At 42.2% G+C, this 25,729-nt stretch overlaps 1 protein-coding gene across 1 annotated transcript; it reads left to right on the forward strand.

The window, feature by feature from the left end:
- The first annotated feature begins 2,181 nt into the window (after window positions 1-2,181).
- Sccpdh (saccharopine dehydrogenase (putative)) lies at window positions 2,182-25,471 on the forward strand. The gene is made up of 12 exons (XM_041635345.1): window positions 2,182-2,504; window positions 4,667-4,779; window positions 11,469-11,549; window positions 15,236-15,365; window positions 16,073-16,122; window positions 16,786-16,916; window positions 17,876-17,993; window positions 18,905-19,024; window positions 19,122-19,178; window positions 22,448-22,559; window positions 23,938-24,019; window positions 24,869-25,471. The coding sequence occupies exons 1-12, from the start codon at window positions 2,315-2,317 to the stop codon at window positions 24,972-24,974; spliced, it is 1,290 nt and encodes a 429-aa protein (XP_041491279.1). The 5' UTR covers window positions 2,182-2,314; the 3' UTR covers window positions 24,975-25,471.
- The last annotated feature ends 258 nt before the right edge of the window (window positions 25,472-25,729 follow it).

Genomic DNA, 25,729 nt, shown 5'->3' on the forward strand with positions numbered 1-25,729 from the left:
ACTTATTTATTATGTGAGTGTGATCCAGAGGACAGCTGGCCACCATATGTGTCTCTGGGATTGAAGTAGGGTCTAGGCTGAATGCCAGGTGCCAAAACCTGCTGAACCAACTCGCTAGCCTTGTTTTTGGCAGTGTTTTCCTCAGTGAACCTGGAACTCTCTGATTCAGCTAGAGTGGCCCCACCTCTTGTCTCTTACCTTCCCACGGTAGTGGCCAGCAGACCCAACAGTGAATGCTGGGATCTAACTCAGGTCCTCATGCTTACACAGCCAGCCTTTCATGAGAGCCATCGCTCAGACCCCAAGTATCTGCAGTCTTCATTGGCTCCGCTGGCTGGTGCCAACCACACCACAGTCTTCTTCCTTTAGTTTTCCTCCCTGTTACAAGCAGACAATAACCAGCCAGGTGTCTGTTTCTCCTTACCTCCGGCCACACACACTTCTCCCCTAGGCTGATGAGCATGCTCTCTCCTCGCTTGACCTACCATGTGGCACCTGATGCTGTTATTGATTTCTTCACTTGTTGCGTAGAAAACCTTGGCTCAGAATCACTGATTTTATTTAAGTTTTTGATTTGTTCATTGTGATTTTTTAAAAAAATGTTTCTTAAAATAGTTACGATCTCATTCTTGATTTTTCCATATGTAAATCCTGCTAATCCGGCCCAATACTGGCTTCTTCTCTGGACTCTCTTCTTTAGTGAATTAGCACAAGGGTCATCAGCACAGGGCTTGCCACCACCGACTGAACAACCTGGGACAAGTGCCTTCTCTTGCTTATTCTGCCCAGAGTTACTTCCTCTCCTCATTTGCCACATATACAGCAATTAGTTAGGGATAGCAATGCTCTGTCATAGCCAAGTATTCATAGATCCTGTTTCAGAGCGGAACACACAGCAGGCTCCCTGGGAATGCTTTAAATGACTTTTTACATGTACTGGATACAAATAACACAATCACACAATTAAGCTTAGGAGTAGTTTTATATCTACGGCTTGGGTATTGAGCATCCAGCGAAGGTCCATGTGTTGAAAGGGGGGCCCTGGGTAGTAGGTATGTACAGAACTCCAAAGTCCTCCTCCCAGTCTCGTATCTCTGCTGATGGTGGGTGCCTCTGTGTTAGCTCTGGGCCCCCAGGTTCTGAGAAACTGTGTGTGTGTGTGTGTGTGTGTGTGTGTGTGAGGGGGTGGGGGTTGAAGCCCTTAAATCACTGGGGCAATGATTACAAGGGAGAGCATAGCAGCCACCCCCTTCTATCTTTGCTTCTTGGCATGAAGTGAGTAATTTGCTCCGCTTTGAGCTGCAGACACTGCCATCAAAATGACCAGCAGAGGCCCAGAGGCCTAAATCAATAGGTGCATCATATTAAAGCTTAGGAATCAAACTGCAAACCAAACGAGCATTTCCCTCTTCATAAGCTAATTTGTCAGATATTTTCTTTTATTACTATTATTGTTGTTGGTGTGTGGGTGTTTTACCTGTGTGTATATGTCTGCATCATGTAAGCGGGTGCTGCTGGGAATCGAATTTGGGTTCTCTGGAAGATTATCCTATCCGGTGTGCTTAATTGCTGAGCCATCTCTCAGAGAGAAAACCAACTAAAGCATTTTAAAGGGGGAGGGAAAAAATAAAAAAAAATAAATTAAAAAAACCAAACAAACAAGTCAACGCACTTTTTTTTTTCCTCCTTAGAAACTCTAGTCCAAAGCAATTGTCTCTGACAAATTCACCAGCAGAAAGCCTGGATGACACTCCAGGGCGCTGAGCCCCGTCACCGGCGTTCCTTATTGCTAATATGCGTCACCTCCGCCTCCACCTGGGCTTCCCAAACACGCGGGGCCCAGGGGCTTCCAGGGCTCCAGCGAGCGCTCAGCGTGGGCGACCCTCGGCTGCCGCTTTTCGCAATCCACTGGAGAAGCGGGAATAACCGGCCCGCCCCGGTCCGGCCTCAGAGAGGACGCAACGCCTCGGGCGGCCAGAGCCGTGCGGGTCGCCAGGCCGTGGGCAACACGGACAACATGGGCCGCCGGCCGCTTCTGTCAGCCAGCGACGCCGACTTGCACCCCGAGACCGACGAAGCCCCTCGGCAGCACCCGCCGGCAGCCCGGGAAAGCGCGCAGCCGCGGAGGCGCGAGGAGGCGTGGCCGTGGCCGTGGGCGTGGCCCGCGCGCGGGCCGAAGGGAGCCGAGCGCTCTCGGCGCGGCGACGGCGGCCAGGCCAGCGGCGGTTGCTGCGCCCGGTACTGGGGTCGCGGCCTGAGGCGCAGGCGCGGTGGACTCAGTCCGCCCCGGGCTGCGGCTCGCTGTGGACTCGTCATGGCGACGGAGCAGAGGCCTTACCGCCTGGTGGTGTTTGGCGCCTCTGGCTTCACCGGCCAGTTCGTGACGGAGGAGGTGGCCCGGGAGCAGGTGGCCGCGGAGCAGAGCTCCCGCCTGCCCTGGGCCGTGGCTGGCCGCTCCAAGGAGAAGCTGCAGCAAGTGCTGGAGAAGGCGGCCCTGAAGCTGGGTAACGCGGCGGGCTGGGCAGTGCCGGGCCGGGCCGAGCGCAAGTCGCCGGGGGGCGTCTCCCCGTGTGCGACTGCAGTGAGCCCTGACCGAAGACGGGACGCCTAGCTTGGCTCCTGCTTGGCCCGCCCCTGAGTGAAAGAAAGAAAAGAAAGGCTTTTCTCCCCCAGTTTGGGGAGCCCCGCTGTCGAAATAAGAACTTTGGTAGCGCCTTGGTCCATCTCTGGCGTTCTGTTGGGTTTGGAGGGTTCTTGGTGCTTAGGGTCGGAAAGAGAAATAAGCTACTGATTTCTCAGAGGTCCATTGGCATTTGTGTTTGGGAACAAGAAAGAAAGCTTGAGTTGTACCAATCACATTATAGTGCGCCTGTTTATTTTGGTGATAAAGATTTATCAGCACCTCTGAACGTGCTAAGCATACACTGTGCTCCTGAGTTATCTCACTTAGCTACTCGGTTTTTTATTTGTTGTGTTTTGGGTTTTTAGTTTGTGTTTTTGCCTGTAGAAATCCTCCAGCCGCCCTAATTGTTTGAGGCAGTGTAGGCTGGCCTGGACCAGGTGATCCTCTTTCTTCATCTTCCCAAAAGCTGACCTTAGCACTGCCACACCCCCTGCAGGCATTTTATTCTTCATAAAAATGTGGACATTTCGCCTCGCTTTTTATGTTTTGGAAATTTACTTATTCCTTCGACTTCAGTTCAACATGTATTTATTGAGTAGTATTTTCCTTGCTAGGCAGACTCCTGAGTGATGTGATTCACACTTGGGAGTGAGCGCACACACACACTACTTCTAGTTGGGGGAAGCACTTGACTTAGAGTTGCCTTGGAGTTTGGCAACTAAATGTCCACCCGAGACAAGCCACACGTGTTCTGCATTCTTTCTACTTAATCTTGCAGTTCCACTAGAGCCTTGGCTAGAGTGAACACAGTCTTTTGTTCTCTGGTTAGACGTAGACTATTACAACTCTTAATGACATGGGACATTTTGGATGTTTATTTATTGTTTTCTGGAAAGTATATCATTGCTAAAATATATTCTTCCTTTTATTTTCCTTCATCAGCGAGACTCTGTAGTAGTAGTGATGGTGGTTCTCAACCTATGGGTTAAGACCCATTTGGGAGTTAAATGACCCTTTCATAGGGATCACCTGAGACCATAGGAAAACACAAGTACTTACATAACTTCATAACAGCAGCAAAATTACAGTGGTGAAGTAGCAATGAAAGTAATTTTGGGGTTGGGGGTCACCACAACAAGAGGAACTGTATTAAAGGGTCACAGCATTGGGACGGAGAAGAACCACTGATCTATAGTTATAACTTAGTTACCCTTCCCATCTACATTGCCAAAGTTAGGTGACTGGAGAGTAGGGGTTAATGGAGACTTGCGTTGATTGATTCCAGTTATTTCCTTATACACTTGAATGATTTTATGTAGGCTGAACTACTTAAAAATGAATTCACAGGGCCGGAGAAATGTCTCAGCAGTAAGTTATGGTGCTGAGGATCCATGTTCAGTTCCTAGCACCCAAGTTGAGTGACTCACAACCCCCTGTAACTCTGGCTTCAGGAAAGACCCAATACCTCTGGTCTCCTTGGGCACCTGCACTGAAGTTCACATACATGCATACAGATACACACACATTAGAAAAATAATAGCCAGGTGGTGGTGGTATCGGTGGCACATGCTATTAATCTCAGCATTTGGGAAGCAGAGGCAAGTGTATTTCTGTGAGTTCAAGGCCAGCCTGATCTACAGAGCAAGTTTGAGGACAACCAGAACTGTTACACAGAAAAACTCTGTCTCAGAAAAAAAAAAAAAACAACCAAAAATGATTTTTAAAAATGCCTTTAAAAATGCTAAAAAGTGAATTGGCCTGAGTCCTCCTTAGTTCTCATGGTGTTGGCTCTTTATGGTCTCCTTCCACTTGCTATGATTAGATCGTATATAGTTGTGTAGTAGCTCGTTCTGTGATAGAAACACCCTGGTGAGGAAGACAGCAGTCACCCGCTCAGCACCTAAACTAGATCATGAAGTTGTCATGGTTGGAAGCTTTAGTATGTTAGTACATTTAGTAACTTAGCAGTCACTGAGATAGAAAAGTGGTCTAGGAGGTCTCATATTGACATGAACTTGCTTGAAATGACTTTTTTAACTTTAGGACGACCAACACTGCCATCTGAAGTTGGAATAATTATCTGTGATATCAGTAATCCAGCCTCACTTGATGAAATGGCTACAAAGACAGCGCTTGTCCTCAACTGTGTAGGACCTGTAAGTAATCAGCCCTTCTTTGTGTCAGAACAAACAACCCTTTCATTTCTAGCAAAAACTGGTATTTTCTATTCCAGAGGAACATAAGGGCAGAAGACAGATGACTTGCTTGAAGGCCTTAATTGCATAGGGGGCAGTCTTTTGATTGATAGGACCAAAGTCTTCCAAAATTGTGTCAGGCTTTTTTGACACTGTTTTTGGAGAATATGCTGATGGGATCCCCCTACCCTACCCATCTCCTCTTTATATATGTGTGTGTGTGTGTGTGTGTGTGTGTGTGTGTGTTTGTTTGTGTGTGTGTGTATAAAGTTTGACGAACTAGAAAGATGACTTCGGTCTCTAAGACCTATACAGTGGAAGGAGAGAATTGACCCTGAAAATTGTTCTCTGATTTGCACACTTTCATCATAGTATGTGCACATGCATGTGCATACACACACACACACTAAACAAATGTAATTTTAAATCTTCAAATTCTTGTATTATTATATAGCATGTTAAAAGACAGACTAGGTAGAAACGAAAAGCAGATTAATTTATTTATTTAATGTTTACTCTATATAAAGTGTATTATTCTGGCAACTAGGACATAATCATGAACAGAAAATTCTGTGTGGTGTTTACAAATTTGTGGGGCAGATAGGAATATAATATAGAAGTAGGAAGTAGTAAGTCAGATGCATCAGAATAATCAGATATAGGAATTGGCACAATAGTTTTTCATATTCTACCCCCAACCCCATAGGGTTTCTCTGTGTAGCCCTGGTTGTCCTGGAACTCACACTGTAGACCACGCTGGCCTACAACTCAGAAATCCACCTGCTTCTGCCTCCTGAGTGCTGGGTTTAAAGGCTTGCGCCACCAGCTCTCATAGTCTCTCAAGACATGTTTCTAAGGAATTGACATTTGAACAGAGGTCAAGATGAAGGGAGAGAGAAAACTGGATGATTATTTGAGAAGAGCCCTGTTCTGTGGAGTAGTTATAGAGGTCCCAGATGAGCCTGTGTTTGGAAAGACTGAAGAAAGTGAGAGAAGAAGGTGTGGCTGGGTCTGGAGACCAGGCCGGGGGGGTGGTGGTGGGGGGACAGGCAGAGAGAGAGACAGACAGAGACGGGGGGAGAGAGAGAGAGAGACAGAGAAAGAGAGAGAAAAACAGAGAGAGAATATGTATGAGGATATGTGTCTGCTCAGGAGCCAGGTCGGACCCAGACCCAGCCAGGCTGAGGGAGAATGGAGAATGTTCGTGGATCCTCGGGAGCTAGGTCCTGTGCACTCTTAACAGGCTGTGTTTAGGAATTGGATTTTTTTTTTTAAGGCGAGCAAGAGTCATTTAAGATCTCATGTTTAAGTTTTTCAGTTTCTGAGATGAAAAGTAGCTAAGGGACCAACAGCAGGATGATCTAGGCCAGACAGACATGGAGGTAGTAGCAGCAGAGGTGGTAAAAGGTGGTTGGTGGTGTGTGCTTGTAATCCAGCACTTTGGAAACCGAAGTTGCCTCTTTCTCAAGCTAGCAAGACTTGTCTTTTTAGACAGAAAAAAGTGATTGAAGTGTATTTTAGTATTTTCAAAGGAAAATAGCTCTTGCCCTTATATTAGATATTGGGTATGAAAAAGGTCACTTCTAAACTGGGCAGTGGTGGCTCATGCCTTTAATTCCGGCACTCAGGAGGCAGAGGCAGGAGGATCTCTGTGAGTTGGTCTACTTAGAGTTCCAGTACAGCCAGGGCTAAACAGAGAGAGAGACCCTGTCTCTTAAAAAAAAAAGAAAAAAGAAAGAAAAAGGTCATTCTAAACTTTTGACCTTTACAAGATGACTGTTGATAATATTTACTGATCTGAAGAAGCCGTCATAATTGGCAATATGTTGGAAAACCAAACATATAAAATGTTAATGTTGTTTATATTTTTCTCGTTGTTAGCCAACTTGGATTCTATCAAGTACATTTCTGTAATCACTGTAACACTCAGAACAATTCCTTTGTCCTTCTTTGTTCAGTACTATAGAAAACCCCAACCTCTGGGTAGTCTAACAGAATTCCTCACCTGAACACGAGCCTGTCTGTGCCAATTCCTGCATTAAATCACACAGGTAGAAGCACTGTATTACGTCCCGGACCCGAGAACGTCTGTTCCCCCGGCTGTTCTCATCTACTCTGAAGCACCCGGTGGCTCACACCTCTTCCTTTTCACTGACTCCATCCCTCACGTTTACCTGATCACTTTCCAGCTCCTCTCTTTTCCCTCCTCTTCTCCAGCCCTTCCTTTTTACCTTTGAATGGATATTGCTGTGTAGCCCAGATTATCCTCAAATTCACAACCATCCAGCCACAGTTTCTCCTGACTGCTAGGGTTATAGGAATGAGCTATTTTTGCCTATGAAACTAGAAACTGCCAGGACAGAAGTTTTTTGTTTTCATGCTACCAGATCTGCATATTGACTTGTCCACCTCCACATAGCACCCTGACATGCCACAAGGGAAAACTCTTATGCCTCCATCTGAAGGCTTTATGTTTACATGTTTTCTTATCTTTATTGGTTGGTATATTTTTCGTTTTTACCGGATTCTTTCTTTTTAAGATAATAGTGTTGTGGTGAGTGTGCATGCTCCCAGGCCAAAAGAGGCCTGATCCCGGTGGCAGGGGAGTCCACAGTGACAGCATCGTTCATCCAGTCATTTTCTCGGGGGTTCAGGTGGTTGTCAGGTCCCTGTTGGATTTTCTCTCTCAGCACTTATGTGCTTATGTCAGTCTTCTTTTTAAAAAAAACTCCCCTTGATTTCATAAACCCTTCTTGCTGTCCGATTTTGTGTGTCCCTCTTTAAAGCGAGCTCCTTGGAAGAGTTCCTGTTGCCTCCCTCGCTCCTACTCTAACCAGTTCTTCCAGGCCTTGCCCTGCCTCTTTCAAGTCTCTGCCAGATGCTCTCACCTCACTTTCATCTTGAACCCCTCTCTTCATTTGTTCTGGAATTTTCTTCCTTTACTTAAATTTTTTTCTTTGATTTTTAAGATATAATCTTATTTGATAACCCCCAGCAGTTCTGGAACTCATTATTAACTTTGGCTGTGTTCAGATTCATGGTAATCCACCTGACTCAGCTTCCTGAGTGCTAAGATTACAGTTGTGAGCCATCACAACTGGCTCATTTTCCCCATTCTTCACTTGTTTTTTTAATTCTCTTCTCGTTTTTCTCCTACCTGTCAGGTTCATCTGTCTTCGGTGTTAGTCTTTGTATCTTGTCTCTGGAGTGCCTGAGGCTTCAGAGCTCAAGCAGACTCCTCTGTTAGACCTACGTAAGCAGCGTTAGGTAGCAGCAGGAGAAAAGAGCTCTAAATGGATGATGTATCATTGTGACCCCCTTGGTGTTGTGGAACTCTCCCATGCTACTAAGAATACCACTTGTATCCTCTGTTTGGTATTTGACCACTTGACGTGACCCAGGTGTTAATCCACATTTCGATTATTAATAAATTATTAATACTTATAATTAATAAATAATTATAAACACAAACCAACTATTAATGACATTTTTCATATCCTAAATTCACATAAATGAATGTTCTTATATTTATTCTCACACTCAATGGATCATTTTATATACCCTGGCTTAGAACATGGAGTGTTGAGAACTGATTAGATTAAAGGTCTTTATTAGACTCAGGTGTCTATTTTAAAATAAAATCTCTATTTTATTTTTATTTATATGCATATGTATGTACACTGTGTGCGTAGGATCTTGTGGAGGCCAGAAGAGGGTGTCGGATCCCCTGGAGCTGGAGCTGCAGGCAGTTGGAAGCTGCCTGATGTGGGTGCTGAGAACTGAACTTAGGTCCTCTGCAAGAGGAGCAAGTGCTCTAACACTGACTTCTCTAGTCCCAACAAAGAAAGCTTCTTTTTTTTTTTTAAATATTTATTTATTTTGTATACAATATCCTTTGTGCGTGTATGCCTGATCGCTAGAAGAGGGCACCAGACCTCATTACAGATGGTTGTGAGCCACCATGTTGTTGCTGGGAATTGAACTCAGGACCTTTGGAAGAGCAGGCAATGCTCTTAACCTCTGAGCCATCTCTCCAGCCCCCAAAGAAAGCTTCTTAACAGCATTGTAAAATAGAGATAAGTTAGTGGGAACTTTCTCAATCACCCAATGGATAAGTGGCTACGTGGGATGAAACAGTGTAAGGAGGGCGTGTTGTGGCAATAGGAAAATGGGCCCTTTCTTTAAGGAACTATTGCTGTTTTTAAGTGGTTATTAGTGCTTTACATGTGGCTTGTTAGTATTTGTGGGTTTCACATAGCTGAGATGTGTTGGGAGCTAGCCCAGCAGTGCAGAGGAGGAGCTGGTTCCAGGTGGAGAAGCAAACACCACTGTGTGTGACATTACACTGTCTTTAGAACTGCTGGAACATGCAAATTAAGGGGCTGTGGTGTGCCATGATGCTTAAGAACTTGTGACAAGATAAGTTTAGACTTTAAATGTAGACAATGGATAGCTGGTAAAGGATTCTGGGTAGATAAACTAATATAATTGGGGGAAAAGGAGAGGTTCTATCAGACTTTTATTTTAAAATAATAATTTGATATTTCTTTGGAAATTGGCTAGATGGGTTACTGTGAAGTGATTGGGGGTTTTGTGTAGACAATTAGGAAAGTGGTAATATAATGTGGTCTTGACAGATTTTTAGGAGACAGATTTGACAAAATTTGCTGACTTACAAGGGAGGTGAGTTGAAAGAAAGCTTCCAGTTTCAAACCTGAGCGTTGTATGCAGAGTGATCCTGTTACTAAAGAAAAGATGGTGAATGTGAGTGCTGTGTGCCTGCACTGCTTCTCATCTGAGCAGCCCTTTGGAGAAAGTGCTGCTGTTTTGGAGCTTTCTGTGCATGTGCGTGCGTGTGCGTGTGCGTGCACGTGTGTCCTCTTAAAATCTTCCAGGAGACTTGAGTAATGTAGTACAGATGAAGCTCAAACTGCTGACTCACACCCCTGTTCCTTCCTTATCTGGCCTCGTATTTCTTTCTAAACTAATCTCTTACTACTTCCGACTCAGCCAGCCTGTGCTTTTAGCTTTAATAGTTCTCTTTTCTTATATCTGTTCATATATAACTTTTTTTTCTTTTTCCATATAAATCCTTGTTCTTTTGGATCTAATTCAAGTAAATTACTTCTTCTGTAAACTGTCCATTTTATCTTTAGTTGGAGATTCCTCTTTCTTTTTTTTAATAATTTATTTGTTTTATTCTGTGTGCATTGGTGTTTTGCCTGCATGTGTATTTGTTGTAAATGGAGACTTTTTTCCATCTTGACCCAGGCCCACTAGACTGGTTTTCCTCCTGCTCGTTGGTCCCCACAACCGCTTATAAGATAACCACATAGAGGCTTAATGTAATTGTAATTATTTGGCCAGTGGCTTAAGCTCTCACAATTGATTAGCCCATTTCTATTAATTTGTGTATTGCCACATGGCTGTGGCTTACAGGTAATGCCCTGGTATGTGTTACTCTTTCGGTGGCTACATGCCATCTCCCTGACTCTGCTTTCTCTCTCTCTCTCTCTCTCTCTCTCTCTCTCTCTCGCTCTCTCTCTCTCTATCTATCTATCTTTTTTTTAATATTTATTTATTTATTATGAATACAATATTCTGTTTGTTTGTATGCTAGCAGACCAGAAGAAGGCATCAGGCCCCATTACAGATGGTTGTGAGCCACCATGTGGTTGCTGGGAATTGAACTCAGGACCTTTGGAAGAGCAGGCAATGCTCTTAACCTCTGAGCCATCTCTCCAGCCCCTCTCTCTCTCTATCTTTATTTGGATTTCCTGCCTGGCTCTATTCTGCGAAACATATTTATTCATCAATCAATGAGAGAACACATATTCACAGAATACAGAAGAACCTCCTACATCAATCTTTCTGTGTGAGAGTCAGATCTTGGAGTTACAGACAGTTGTGAACTGCCATGTGAGTGCTGGAATTGAACCCAGGTCCTCAGAAAGAGCAGTCAGCACGCTCAGTCTCTGAGCCATCTCTCCAGCCTGTGTGCCTCTAATTCCATTGTGCCTTTCCATGTAGTGAGAGGCAGTACAGTACAGTTACCTTATTTTTCCAGTTTATCAGTATGTTACTATTCTGTCCTACCATGTAGGTCCCTAGCATTGAACTCGGGTTCTCAGTATTGACAGCAGGTGCTTTTACCTGACAAACTGTTTTATAAGCCCAGCATTTGATTTTTTGATCATTTAATACTGTACTTCCAAGAGTAAAGTGACATTTAGCTTGTGAAATCTTGGTGTGTGTGTGTGTGTGTGTGTGTGTGTGTGTGTGTGCGCGCGCGCGCGCGCGCGCGCCCCATCGTACAGTTATGGTCAGAGAACAACCTTCTGCCTTGTTTGAGACAGGGTTCCTTTTCTGTCACTGCATATATCAGGCTAGCTGACCCATGAGCTTCCAGACGTCTTCCGGTTACCTCTCATTTCACCATCAGAGCACTGAGGTTATACACATAATGTTATAGATTACATTGCAATACCATGTCAGTTTCTTTACAAGGGTTCTGTGGGTTTGAACTTAAGTCTTCATGCATGTTTGGCAGGTGCTTACAGCCTGGGCCTTTTCCCCAGCTGTAAAATGACCTTTGGTTCAGTTAAGCTTATGAAGTGAGAATAATTTATTGGTTTTCTTTATTTCCCCAGTATCGATTTTATGGAGAACCTGTAGTAAAAGCATGTATTGAAAATGGAACAAGTTGCATTGACATCTGTGGGGAGCCTCAGGTATGTAAATCAAAAAGGAGAAAACAAAACTAGCAATCCATAATTGTTCTGTGAAGTGCAGGCATATTCAGTATCATTTTGTAGACATTTGGAAGCTGATAGCTACATTTCTCGGTTTTAGAGCTGGTGTTGTGTGCCTAGATCAAGGAAGAGCACTGATGAGATCTTAGCTTCATTGTTCATCTTATGGTATTTTGTGTGTGGATGTGCTGGTTTTTATAGTTACTAGATGCTGTAAGCTGAATTATTAATAGAGTATGTTATAATGCTCAGACTGTGTCTCTTAGTAACTTTTTTGTTGTGATTTCCCTTTTTTAAACTAGGTACATTCCAACGTTACAGAAAAATAGATATGAAGTTCCCTCACCTGGGCTGGGGAGGTAGCTTAGTTGGTAGAATGTTTGATTCGCATGCACAAGACCCTGGGTTCCATTCACTGTAGTGCTTAAACTGGATGTAGAGGCAGGAGGATCAGATGTTCAAGGATATCCTATTCAAGCCCAAGATGGACTACAAAGTACCCTGACTCAAAATAACAAAAAACAAAGGAAGCAGGAGGATCCCTGTGAGTTGAGGCCAGTCTGGTCTACATAGCAAGTTCCAGGCCAGCCAGGGCTACACAGTGAAACCCTATTTCAAAAAAAAAAGGGGGGGGGGGAATCCTCTCAACTTAAAAGTTTTATATGAGGGCTGATGTAGGTTAGGTGATCAACTCAGTGGTAGGCCATGTACTTAGTCTGTGTGAGGTTCTGAGTTCAATCCCCAGCAAATATGTGTGTGTGTGTTACAATGTATATATTATATAATTAAATTTAGATGGTCTCATATTTAATGCTTGCCATTTGCCAAACACTGCTAAGCATCTTATATAACTCTGTGAAATCGTATCTGCACTTTCTTCTTCCCTATTTTGTGGATGAAGAAATTGAAGCTTAGAAGGTTAAGTAATTTGATCTTTGCCATATACCTAGTAAATAGAAGTAGGATTTGGTCTGTCGTACTGTGGGAGTCCTGTGTTAACAGGACTAACCGTCCCTTTCCACCTTCAGAATGTAATTCATATGATCTACTGACCATCATCAGCATGCTGAATAATGTATGCTTAAAGATTATCAACTGCTGTTATAGATGGGAAGTACTAGGAAAGTTTGAATTACCAAAATTGGATCAGAGCAGAAAGGACACGTGGCTTAAACAAAAACCAATTCTGTGTTGTTTAAAATAAACCAGAGTGCAGAAAATGGTGACAGCCTTGTAAGTTATTTTATCATCTACCAAAGGAGTCATGTCAGAGCTAACATGTCTGTACTTTGTCCGCCCCGCCCCCCATTCCCTTTGTCCCAGTCTCACTTCTGGTTGTTTATTCACTTGGTGCAAAACAAGTCCAGAATCAGGGATTACCCTGGCACTCAGAGCTGCCTCTCAGTCTGCTTTCCTAGCTGTGAAGCATTTATAAAGTGTGTGCAGGGGGTATAGCATTCTTGGGGCCCCAGAGGCATTGAGAAAAGACAAGAACAAACAGAAACACACATAACCTCCCTAAGCCCCAATAAAGGAACAGAATGTACTTTTAAAGATCCTGGGCTTTTAAAGATTATTTTACTTTAAGTGTATGGGTATTTTTCCTGCATGCAGGTCTATGTACTATTTGTGTGCCGTGCTTGATAGCTTTGGAGGCCAGGAAAGGGCACCCAGTACTCTGGAACTGGAGTTATAGATGTAGTTGCCATGTGGTGCTAGAATTGAATCTGGCTCCTCTGGGAGAGCAGCCAATATTCTTAACTGCTGAGCCCTCTCTCTAGCCCTGGAGAACTGTTATATACCAATAAGGGAAATATAAAAATACAAACACAAATAGCCCAGTTTAGAACTAACCATGAGAAGATACAGAAAGGTTTGAGAATTTAGCTCAATGCTGAGTTCAGCCCCTAGTACAAAAAAAAAAAAAGAAAGGAAGGAAGAAAGAAGAAAAGAAAAGAAAAAGAGTAAAAGATAAGAGACAAGAATCCCAGATAGGCAGCTGCCTTGCCCTCAGGAAGAGTGCATACCTCTACAGCACAGAAGCCTGACACACAGGCCTCAGCCAGGTGTCTAATGTTGACACAAACACAAGGAAGCTCAGCTAACAAGATGGCTCAGTGAGTGAAGGTGCTGGACGCAAAGCCTAGAGACTTGCATTTGATCTCTGGATCTCATGTCAGGGTGGATGGAAAGAACTGACTCCACACACAGTGACACGTGCTTCCTACCTCATGCACATAGACACATGACAGTGAACTTAGAAACTGTAAGTTAATACGTTATGTTGATAGGATGTATTTGTCTTCCTAAACTAGTTTAATCTTAAGAAAAACAGTAGATAATTCTAGTAGATGGATAATCTACAAAATTGCTGATCTGTGTTCCTCAAAACAATCAAGGTTGTCAAAATAAATGAAAATACAAAAAACTTTCTGCCAAAAAGAGTCCAGGAAAACTTAGCATCTACAAGTGATGTGGTATTCAGGATGGGATCTTGGGACAGAAAATGGACATTGGGTAAAATCTACAGGAACAAATTAGGAATGAACTTTAAACCAGGCTTGTAATCCCAGCTACTCAGTAAATTGAGGCAGGAATATCAAAAATTCAAAACCTGCCTCAGATAGAGTGAGCTCAGGACCAGCCTGGGTAACTTAGTGAGACCCTCTGCCAAAATGAACAGTACAGAAGGATAGGGAGGCTCCAGTGATAGAGCACTTGCCTGAGTGGGATCCCTAGTACTGCCATTAACAAAGGGGTTGGAGAGGGACTGGAGAGATGGCTTGGTGCTTAAGAGGACTTCTTCCAGAAGACCTGGGTTTGATTCTCAGTACCCACACGGTGGCTAACAACTATAGCTCCAGTTCCTGGGGATCTCATGCCCTCTTCTGAAGTCCATGGGCACCAAGCACATATGTGGTACATAAACATACATGCAGGCAAAACACCCACACATGCAAAATGAAAGTAAGTTTTTTTTAAATAAAAGGGTTTAGTTTCCAGTGTATCAGTTTTGGTTCATTATTTCTAACAAATGCCAGTATAAAAAGTGTTAATGGGAGAAACTGGGTTTCAGTTAACATGGAGCTCTCTAATCTTTTTTTCCCCTATAAATCTAAGTCTGTTCTAAAATTTGGTTTGGCTGAAGCTGTATCCAGTGATAGAGACCTTGCCTAACATAGCAAGCCCTGTGTTCAATCCTAGCACACAACAAAACAAAGCCCACACAGTTTGGACAGGGTCTGAACAGGTGTTCTCTGCCTCTGTCGCCCCTCCACATGTATAGATAACGTCTCCTGCTCCATCACCTCTCTAGCACCCTGCGCATGTATAGATAACGTCTGGAAAGCTCATTTGGGTAATACAGTCTGAGCAAGTTTTTTGATTTAAAAAAATGATGACAGGTATTACTTCATAGTCAAAACACATCCTAAGATAATCAGCTTTTTTAGTTAGACGAGCACATTCCCTGTGCTTTTCTGTCACACTGTGGCTTGGGGTTAGTATTTGCAGAATATGTGAAAACCATCGGACAGTTAGTATCATGCTGCAGATCATATGTTGTTATTTTCAGTTTAATGGCTTTGTCTTGAAGAGAAATCATTTAATATTGGTCTAGGTGTTTCTATAAACTCTGATTCACATTTTTGTCCTGGATTTTCTAGTTTCTGGAACTAATGCATGCGAAGTATCATGAGAAAGCTGCAGAGAAAGGGGTTTATATCATTGGAAGCAGTGGCTTTGACTCCATCCCAGCAGATCTAGGAGTGTTATACACCAGAAACCAAGTGAACGGTAATTACTGGTTAATAAGGGTACTTAAATCTCACAGCAGTAGAACTTCTTGTTTGTAGCCGTGATGAACTAGGCCAGCGCTCTCTTTACCCTGAGCTACATCATCCCTAGCCCAGTTACATGTGTTTTTATCTTAACAGCTTTAAGTATGTTTTTTTGTCTTTGTTTTTTGTGGTGCTGGGAATTGAACTTAGGGCCTCACACATGTTAGGCAAGGGCTCTACCACTGAGCCATATTCCCAGCCCATGTTTTAAGTATTTTAGAAGCCACCACAAGGAGGATTTAGTGTTTTTCTGAATATTTGAGCAAATTTCAGTTACTTCTGAAAGGTCCTGGAAAGCAGTGGTGTTTAAAGCAGAATCATTGCCACTGAGGTCTGTGATGTGTCTTCCAGGGTGAGCAGGTTGAGCTGTTGTCTATCTGGAGAAGAGTCTTAGCGTTGTTAATTTAAATGCTACAGGAGAGTTTGTCAATACTACCAGTTAGAGTCATGCTAAAGTCTTCTTTCCGGGAGTTCTCCTGGCCTTAACTGCTTTGATCTGTGGATAATAACATAATAAAATTGTTGTCTGTGCAGATTTTCTCATTTTTTTCAGCTGTAAGCTTAATAAAAATATCCCCACCTGAATTGACAGTTTATTTCTTGTCCTGGTTGAGCAATGGAGGTTTGATTTGATCTGACCTTTACCATCTCTTACTCCTCTAGGTACTTTGACTGCTGTGGAAAGCTTCCTGACTATCCACACAGGACCGGAGGTCAGTGTCCTGTTTGGCTCTCTTTTCAAGCTAATAAGAAAAATATTTTGCAAATGATACATGGCTCTCAAAAAAGATTTAGACGGGCTGGAGTGATGGCTCAGAGGTTAAGAGCACTGCCTGCTCTTCCAAAGGTCCTGAGTTCAATTCCCGGCAACCACATGGCTCACAACCATCTTTAATGAGGTCTGGTTCCCTCTTCTGACCTGCAGACATACACACAGACAGAATATTGTATACATAATAAATAAATAAATATCTTTTAAAAAAAAGATTTAGACTTAATTTTATATATGTTTGTCCTTTTTAATGTGAAAGTTGCTTTTAATTTTAGAAAGTTAAGATAGTGAATTACTCTGATATAATAGCGTGAATTATTGTGGTCCATCTGCAGAGACATCCATCTGTAATAAAAATCAGTTCAGAGGACCGTCACATTAGTGCCAGTCAGCATGAATAATCGGGAAAGAACAAACTTGTGTTGGGGTAAATGGTGATATAACCAAGCCAATGGGTATTATCACTGCCTAGTCAGCCATGAAAATGCATGTGAGGGTTATTAATTGCACAAATGGAGGTGAAATGTAATAACTCTAAGTTACTTGATCTTACCTTTCAGTAATTACCCATAAGACATGTTTAACTCGTAGAATGTTTTCTTAGGGGTTATGTATTCATGATGGTACCTGGAAGTCAGCAGTCTATGGATTTGGAGATAAGGGTACTTTAAGAAAACTACGGAGTGCATCCTGTCTGAAACCTGTCCCAATTGTTGGTTCGAAGTTGAAAAGAAGGTATATTAATTTAAAATCTATTCCTTACTATTTTTAGTCTGTGTGTTGCATTACCATTGGCTGGCTATTAATGGTTTTTGTTTGGGTGGTTTTTTGTTTCATTTTGTTTTTTGAGACAGGGTTTCTCTGTGTAACAGTCTTGGCTGTCCTGGAAGTCACTTTGCAGACCAGGCTGGCTTCAAACTCACAGAGATCCGCCTGCCTCTGCCTCCCGAGTGCTGGGATTAAAGCCATGTGCCTCCACCATCTGGCTGGCTATTAATGTTTTACTAGGAAAAGCTGGGAGATGCTTTTGATAAGTTCCTAATTATTTTCAAAATTAAGATGTAACTAGCATGTTATACTAAATTTAAGTACTTAATATTACTTTACACATAATACTTTTTTCTGAATTTTATGGCACATAATTGTCACCATCAAAATTAAATTTCAGTTCAGATTTATGTTATAAAACTACATCTTAGGTGGTTGGTGGTGGCACATGCCTTTAATCTCAGCACTCAGGAGACAAGCAGGCAGGTGTCTGAGTTTGAGGTCATCCTGGTCTACAGTATGAGTTCCAGGACAGCAAGGACTACACAGAGAAAGTCTGTCTCTAACTAGCCTCCCCCAAAGTGATCATTTAACATAATCAGTGTGAGTAACCTTTGTATGAGAACTTTAGCAGAGGAGATGTGAGAGTTGTGATGGCTAAGTAAGAAGCTGATGGGATCAAACACTGCATGTGTGTGTCCGTAGTATGAAGAATAACAAAGTATCATTGTTACTTCTATAGGTGTATGCATGGAGAACAAAGAAAACTACTAGAAACAATTGAACTAAAGGCACACTCTGCCTCATTGTTATTAATCACCTCAAGAAAGGTTTCTGATTTTTTTAATCTGGAAATATATTAGCTGAAGTTGTGATCACTGTAGTAATTGGAGGAAATGCAGCATTTTTGTGATTCTGTCATGCAGGTGGCCAGTTTCCTATTGTAGAGAGCTGAACTCATATTCCATTCCTTTTTTGGGATCTGATATGTCTGTTGTGAAAAGGACTCAGCGTTATTTACATGAAAGTTTAGAAGAATCCCCAGTAAGTAAACATGGCCTATTTATTAATAAGAAGTAATCTATGTTTGTCTTAGTTCCTCAATACGTTTAATATCTTAAAATTTTGATGTCATGTTTATAAATAAAAAAAAGAGTTTGTAAATAATGTGTATAAGGTTAGATCATGGCCGTGGTACTAGCCTTGTGTATGATTCAAATCTGGCCTGCTGCAGAGTCAACAAAAACCACCCAGCTCTTTCTGCTTCGTGTTTTTTTCTGTAGTAAGTTTTGGAGATGTCTTGGCCCCCACCCTTGGGTCTCCTTTCCCCTGCTAGAATACCAGCACACTCCTTTTGGTGCAGTATTTTATTGTTCATACTGAGATGTCAAGGGAAAACTATCTCAGGTTAAAAAATGGAGAGTGAACTAGATATAGTGGCTTATGCCTGTAATTTCAGCATTCAGGAAGCTCAGGCAGGAGAATTTATATGAGTTCAAGGCCAGCGTGGGCTATATAGTAAATCCAGGGTTTGTCTGGACTACATAGTGAGTTTAAGACTAGTAACCTGGGTTAAAGAATGAGACCCTACCGCAAAAAAAAGAGAAGAGAAGGGGAGGGGAAGGGAAAGGAAGGGGAGGGGAGGGGAGGGGAAGGGGAGGGAAGCGAAGGGAGAAATGTATTGTCTCTTAGGGAGAGCAATGATGTATTATTAGAAGACTCAGATAAATTGTAGATTATATGAACTTTGGTGTTCAAGCAGAGCAAGATAATTGCCATTTATAACAATTCCTTTAAAACATAGGTCCTAGTGTCATGTTCTGAACAAACTTTGGAAACATAATGCAGACATTAAATGGACAGTACTTTGTTCACTGTTTGTAACTAAAGAGAAGGGTAGCGCAGACACTGTTCTTTGTACTAGATTAATACTTGACTTTGTATTGTGCACCTAGGTTCAGTATGCTGCTTACGTAACCGTGGGAGGCATCACCTCTGTTTTTAAGCTGATGTTTGCAGGACTTTTCTTTTTATTCTTTGTGAAGTTTAGCATTGGAAGACACCTTCTCGTAAAAGTAAGTAAGCTTTTTTATGAAATAAGAGCTTTAGAAATATTCCCATGAAGTTTTGAAAAATGACTAAGTTTGTTTTTTTGTTTTATTTTTCTTTTAGTTCCCATGGCTCTTTTCGTTTGGTTATTTTTCAAAACAAGGTCCAACACAAAAACAGGTAATAATTGTTTTTTATGTCTAGGTCTCTAAACTTTCCATCCTTGCATTGGGGGTGGGGACGTCTGAGATAAGTGCTCCTCTAGGCTCCCTCATTGTTTTTCTGCTCGCTGTGCTCTAGTCTCATCTCGTCTAGTCCCTAAAGGTTGGAGCTTCCCGGGAACCATGGTACTCGTTCCCAGCAGAGCTCTGAGCAGGCACACGTCTACCTGTAGCAGTACCACATCCTGTGGACACTTGAAGTTCAGTGTGCCGAAATCTAGAGTTCTTTCTCCTGACACATCCTCTATAATTCATCTTGTTTGATGACACTACCCATTTCTCCAACCTTAAACAGGTGTCATTATAGATTTTCCTCTAAATGTATCTCACGTGCTTTGGTTCAGACCCAGTTTCCTTTTAAAAAAAATCTAATTATAAAATATATAAAACAAATTTTTTCATTTCTAATTATTGAGTGGTATTAAGTACATTTGTATTTTTGTGCAACCTCCACACCCTCCACCCACTTTTTTTTTGTCTTGTAAAACTGTACCATACTCTTTAAATAGCCACTCACATTTCCTAGTTCCTCCAGCTCCCCAGGAACTGCCATTTTATTTGCTATTACTAGATATTTCATATTAATGGGATCATAAAGTACTTGTCCTTTTGTGTCTGGCCTACTTCTCTTAGCTATAGTCCTCAAGGTTCATCCAGGGTATAACATGTTAGAATTTCTTCTCCTTTTAAGAGTGAATGGTTAATTTACTGTATGTATATGCCACTTTTTATTTATCTATGGATGGATATGGATGATCTTCCAGCTTTTACCTGTTGTGAGCGTGCTGCTGTGAACATGGATGAACACATGTCTATGTAAATTGTGCTCATCAACTTAGAAAGATTATTATTTTTATGTAGTGTTTATATCTGTGTAAATATATGCTATATATATGTGTGTGTGTGTGCCCCTGAATTAGAGTACAGACAGTTGTTGTCTAACAGGAATGCTGAGAATGAACTTGGATCCTCTGCAAGAGCAGCGAGAGCTCTTAACTCTGAGCTGTCTCTCCAGCCCCCTCACCAACTGTGCTTGCTTTTTTTCCCTCTTACAGCAGCCATCTAATGGGTATGCATTGGTATCATGGTTTTGGTTTGCATTTCCCTGATGACTGCTGTGATTGAACATTTTGTGTATCTTCTTTGGAGAAATGTCTATTCCTCTTTGTCCATTGTTAGTTTAGATAGAAGATCTTACTTATTTTCTAAATAAGCATCTCTTATCAGGTGATGATCTGCAAATATCTTCCATTCTGTGTTGTTGTTTTTTTTAACTTGCTGTTTTAGGCCCATATCTTTGGACTAAACTTTTCATAACAGTCTTGTGTTTGTTTCTAATCCATGTTCCCATACAAAAATTTGGCCTTGTTAATTGCCTTGTTTAAAACACTTCTGACTCACCGCTTCTGGCTATTTTGCAGAGATTCTGAATTTGAATCACGTCTGAGTCTTCTTTTTTCTAGTAGAATTAACCTAGACCGCACTAAGTAGATCTGGAGAGGGGCCTCAAAATACAGAAAGCGGTTTTCAATTTCCAGAGAAAATCCTGAGCTGATGACAAAAGATTCCTACCGAGCATTGAGGTTTTCAGAAGCCTCCCAGTGAAGCCAGATCACTGCTGTGGAGGCAGAAAGTTCCTGGTCAGGTCTGGGCTACTTGTGTTTGCACTGCTAGAGCATTGCTGGAATGAATTCCTTCCCAAGCTTTGAGTCCACCCTTGGCCCCTCATGATCTGGTTCTGGATGGTTTCATTTTGTATCCACCTCTGATTACTTGGAGCAGCAACTCAGAAACCATGTTAAAAATAGTTCTGAGGGGCTGGAGAGATGGCTCAGAGGTTAAGAGCACTGACTGTTCTTCCAGAGGTCCTGAGTTCAATTCCCAACACCCACATGGTGGCTCACAACCATTTGTAATGAGATCTGGTGCCCTCTTCTGGAATGCGGGCATACATGGAGGCATAGTGTTGTATATATAATAAATAAATTTTTTTAAAAAAAAATAGTTCTGAGGCTGAATGTGTGTCTAGCTTGAAGGACTATGGTATGATCATATAGTGTGTGTGCCACACACAGCAGGGGAGGGTCAATGTGACCTGTGTGTCCTGACTTTGTACCTTTCGAGTAATATTTGCCAGATGCACCATCCTACTGTGTCCCTTCTTGCTTTTAATTAATGCATTCTTTTTTCTGGAATTTCCTCTTTGTAATACATTTGTGTTTTTTGTGTCTGTGTTGTGGGTACTATGTGCCACAGCATGTATGGGAGGTTAGAGAGCAATGTGCTGGAGTTGCAGCCACCCAGCACAAGTGCCAGGCAGAGCAGCAAGTGCTCTCAGCACTGAGCCATCTCTCTAGCCCTCATCTTCCTGTTACCCATTCCTGTCACCTCTCCTTCTTTCACATCACACCAGTCATAAGAATTTATAGTTCAGAGAAGGCAATTTTGCCCCATGTTATAAGATATGGCAGAGAATACATTGATGTGTTTATCTGTTAAAAATACCTTGTAAAAAAAATACCTTGTGCATGCACCAGGCACGGTGACACACGCCATTAGCCCCAGTACTTGGGAGGCAGAGGCAGGCAGATCTCTGCAAGTTCAAGGACAGCCAGGAGTGTTATACAGAAAAGCTGTTTTGAAAAACAAAAAACAAAAAATACTTTGTGTGGTCCCAGGCAAGCTCATGTGTGTGGAGAGCTTCTCTGACTCTCCTCCACTGCACCATTTTGCTTTTCATAACATGAGGCAAACAGTTGCTGTGGTGCCATCAAATGTGTGAACAAGAAGGCTGGCAGAGCTGGCAGAGTCACCAGGTCTGCCCAGAAAGCTCAGAATGCTAAGTGCATATTATCCCTAACCTGCCACTGCAGGGTTAATCAATGCTGGAAGAGTGGTCACAGTTGGCCATTGATGTTTAATAGTAAAAACCTGATTAATGATACAGTGCATCACAAAGCCTTCAGAAGGAAAGGAAAATATTTTGTGGGCCAGTGTGTGTGTGTGTGTGTTAGAGAGAGAGAGAGAGAGAGAAAAAGAGAGAGAGAGAGCGAGAGCGCTTAGCATTATTAGTGTTCAAATGTTCAAAATCAGTACTTTTTAATAGAAATAACTAAAAATCTGTCACAGTATTAGTGAGGAAACAATGCCTCATGTGAAGGACAGAGGGTTTACTGTGTTCTAGAGGAAACCTGTCACTGAGCACAGCCTCTGCTTTTTCTTTCCTAGATGGATAGCTCATCATTTACAATGACATTCTTCGGGCAAGGATACAGCCACGGTTTTAGTACTGATAAGAACAAACCAAATATCAGAATCTGTACCCAAGTGAAAGGACCAGGTACTGTGCATACAGCAGAAGGATGGTTCAGGGTTTTACACGGTCTTAGACTTTAAAGTGGTATGTTTTAGAACTACATCTGCTTTCCTGCTTCAGTATCTTACTTTAGTGTAATTGTTTGAGTCAAATCTGTGGCCCAAGGTTTCCAATTCTGTGAAGTATATAGCTTTATACACATTTTATAAAGGAGCATAATTTGTGAAGGGTTGTTAAGTGTCCATTCCCACAAGACTGAAGAACTTTCTAGAGCACTGTGCAGACAAGCCCTCACATGAGCCACAGAAGAAGTGTACATCACCAGTCTCATCAAGGCAGGTGACAGGTTTCTGCATCACTTTTGATTTAGAGCTTGGCGTTTAAAGGTAATTAGACGGTGTTGGCAGGAGTGTAAGTGCTCGCGTCTCACTTCATTATAGACTGTTACTGGATGCAGTCAGTCTTTATTTTTTGTTTTCATTTTATGGACAGTGGTATTTTCTCTGCATGTATGTCGATGTGAGGGTATTGGGTCCCCTGGAACTGGAAACAGGTAGTTGTGAGCTGCATGTGGGTGCTGGGAACTGAACCTGGGTCCTTTGGAAGAGCAGCCAGTGCTCTTACCTGCCGAGCAGTCTCTCCAGCCCCCGTGGTTTTTTTTGTTAAGTGTGGAAGGAGGGATCAGTTTAGAGGACTAACAGAGATGAAAGGCCTCAGCAGTGTGGGTGGCGAGCGCTGGCTGAGGGTGACAGGCTTAGCTGCTGCTTGGCTTTAGCTTTGTGAGACCAGGTGACGTGACGCATGGTTATTGCTCTTGTGTGTGAAGTGGAGATGGAACGGTGTTGCTCACATACAATTGTAGTGCAAACCGAGTTTAGTTTAGTTCCTAAGCACTTAGTACAGGCAGTTCCTAATGGTAAGTACAGGTGGGGCCTGTAACCTGTAAATCCACAATTGGAATTCTCCAAAATCAGACCATTTTGAACACCAATAGTGACACAAGTGGCAGATTCTGCATAATGTCAAATTTCAGGTGTGCTCAAAATATAAGATTATCTTCAAGGCCAGGCATATTGGTACATCCCTTTAATCTCAGCATTTTGGAAGAAAAGGCTTGCAGATCTGAGTTCCAGGCTGGCACTGGCCAGCCTACATAAGACAAAACAGGATAAAAATTTTAATGTATGTGTTTGTACATATTCCAGTATATATATATATACACAAAACCTAAAGCACAGAAGTCCCAAGCAGTTTGAATAAAGGATATTCCACATGAACTACATAAATGTTAATCATTGTTAAGAGGCTAGAATATTTATTGGTAAAAATCTGTGCCAGACATGAGAAACACGAGGTACACTATTGAGGTGATGCTCACTTCATGAACTTTTTTTTTCTGCAGAGGCTGGATACGTTGCTACTCCCATAGCCATGGTTCAGGCTGCCATGACTCTTCTGAATGATGCCTCTGACCTACCTAAAGGGTAAGTTTTGCTTTCTTCTAGTGAGAAAGTGTGTTTTCAACTATGTGACAGTTTAGCTACTTTTGAGTTGATTTTTAGTCTTGGGTCTACGCGCACAAGTTTTTGTGTTCCTTTGGACCAAAGAAATATTAAAGCGATGCCAAAGACAGTTCCTTATATGCCTTTGGTGGATTTACTGTGAAGATGAACAAGAGCCATGTAAGCTGCCTAGCAGTGTTATCTGCGGCTCCTCATCAGTGCTGAGTGTACATACACCTTGGCGGCAGGGGAGCCTGGCTGAGCAGGGAATGTGCTGAGCATTTAGTTGGTGCCCTTGGGACTAAGCCAACCTCACCAGGGCACAGAATCCCATGACTGAAAAGCAAATCAGGCATAACTTATAACTCAAACAGTATTAATACAGATAGATTTGAAGTGTTATAAAATGTAATTAAAATTTTCTAGTACTCATCATTTGGTATTTTTGCAAATTATTGGTCATTATGTTAAAGTTGATGAAAAAAGTTTCTTTAAGTACTGTTTAATAATAGTTGGTCAGCTGAATGAATCCCATTCATGTTTTTATTTAGTCCTCTTGAGTGTGAAACCTCAGGTGTGAGATGCTCAGAGAGCTCCTTGAGCACACCTATAGTATGGAAGTGTCTCATGAGAAACTGAGCCATGCTGCTGACTAATTTCTTTGCAGTAACCGCCATGTGCCCATTTGGCTGGTTTTAGGGATGGAGCCAGAAGTGGCTAACAGGGAAGAACTGGTTTTCAGGAGTTGTGCAGTTAGTTGATAGTTGTCTTACAGAGGAGAGGGCTGGGGAGGAGCCACAGGCATAGTCTTCTCTTGTTACTGTTTTACAGGGGCGGTGTCTTTACACCTGGAGCTGCTTTCTCCAGAACAAAGTTGATTGACAGACTCAACCAACATGGCATTGCATTTAGTGTCATTAGCAGCTCCGAAGTCTAAACATTTGAAGATTAACAGAATCATAAAACGCACGAACAACTTCTGTATTTGCTATTGTGTGAAATTCTTCTTATAAACCTATCTGACTGTATGTGGAAGACTGTCAAGTCTAAATATCTATGCATTAAAAGCAGGAAACTATACTAGCTTATCCCAAACTTCCTAGCTCAGCTGTTTTTATGGTTTTATTGCTTGTAAGAGAAAACTAATATTCTCCTTCCCTGCTTAGCGACAAATGAACTGGCAGGTCAGACAGGGAAGGGTCCCTGTTTGTGTGCTGATGGGGCTCCACTGGTGGGAGGCTGCGCGGCGGTAACTTCTGCCTCCCTTGCCATGGTGGGAATCCCACCCCCCTGGGAGCTCCTGCATGGTCTGTGAGTATTAACTAAGTAAAACTGTACTTTTTCTATTTTAATCTACTTTTTCATCCATCTACATGGACTGATTTGGATTGTTTACCCAAGTTGGATAATAAAGGGTTGTTAGTTGAATGATGAGCTTTTTGGTTTGGATTCCATGCTTACTTTTGTACATCGGTACTACTTAAAGTGGCCTGACCTACTTTTTGTCCCTGATTTCATAACTGATTAGTCTTAAATGACTTTTGACTTTATTGATCTTGACAGCCTCAGCAGAATTTCTCAAATTTGCGTTTCAGACATAGTTGGCACTGAAACGCTAAAATAAGAAAAAGAGCATTTCCTGTCGTAATAACCACATGAGATACATGTGCTCAAAGATTGGGGGTGATGGCT

The sequence above is a fragment of the Microtus oregoni genome, unplaced genomic scaffold (genome assembly GCF_018167655.1).
Source record: "Microtus oregoni isolate MIOR12 unplaced genomic scaffold, Mior012 000047F_ref0000412, whole genome shotgun sequence".
Classification (NCBI taxonomy): domain Eukaryota; kingdom Metazoa; phylum Chordata; class Mammalia; order Rodentia; family Cricetidae; genus Microtus; species Microtus oregoni.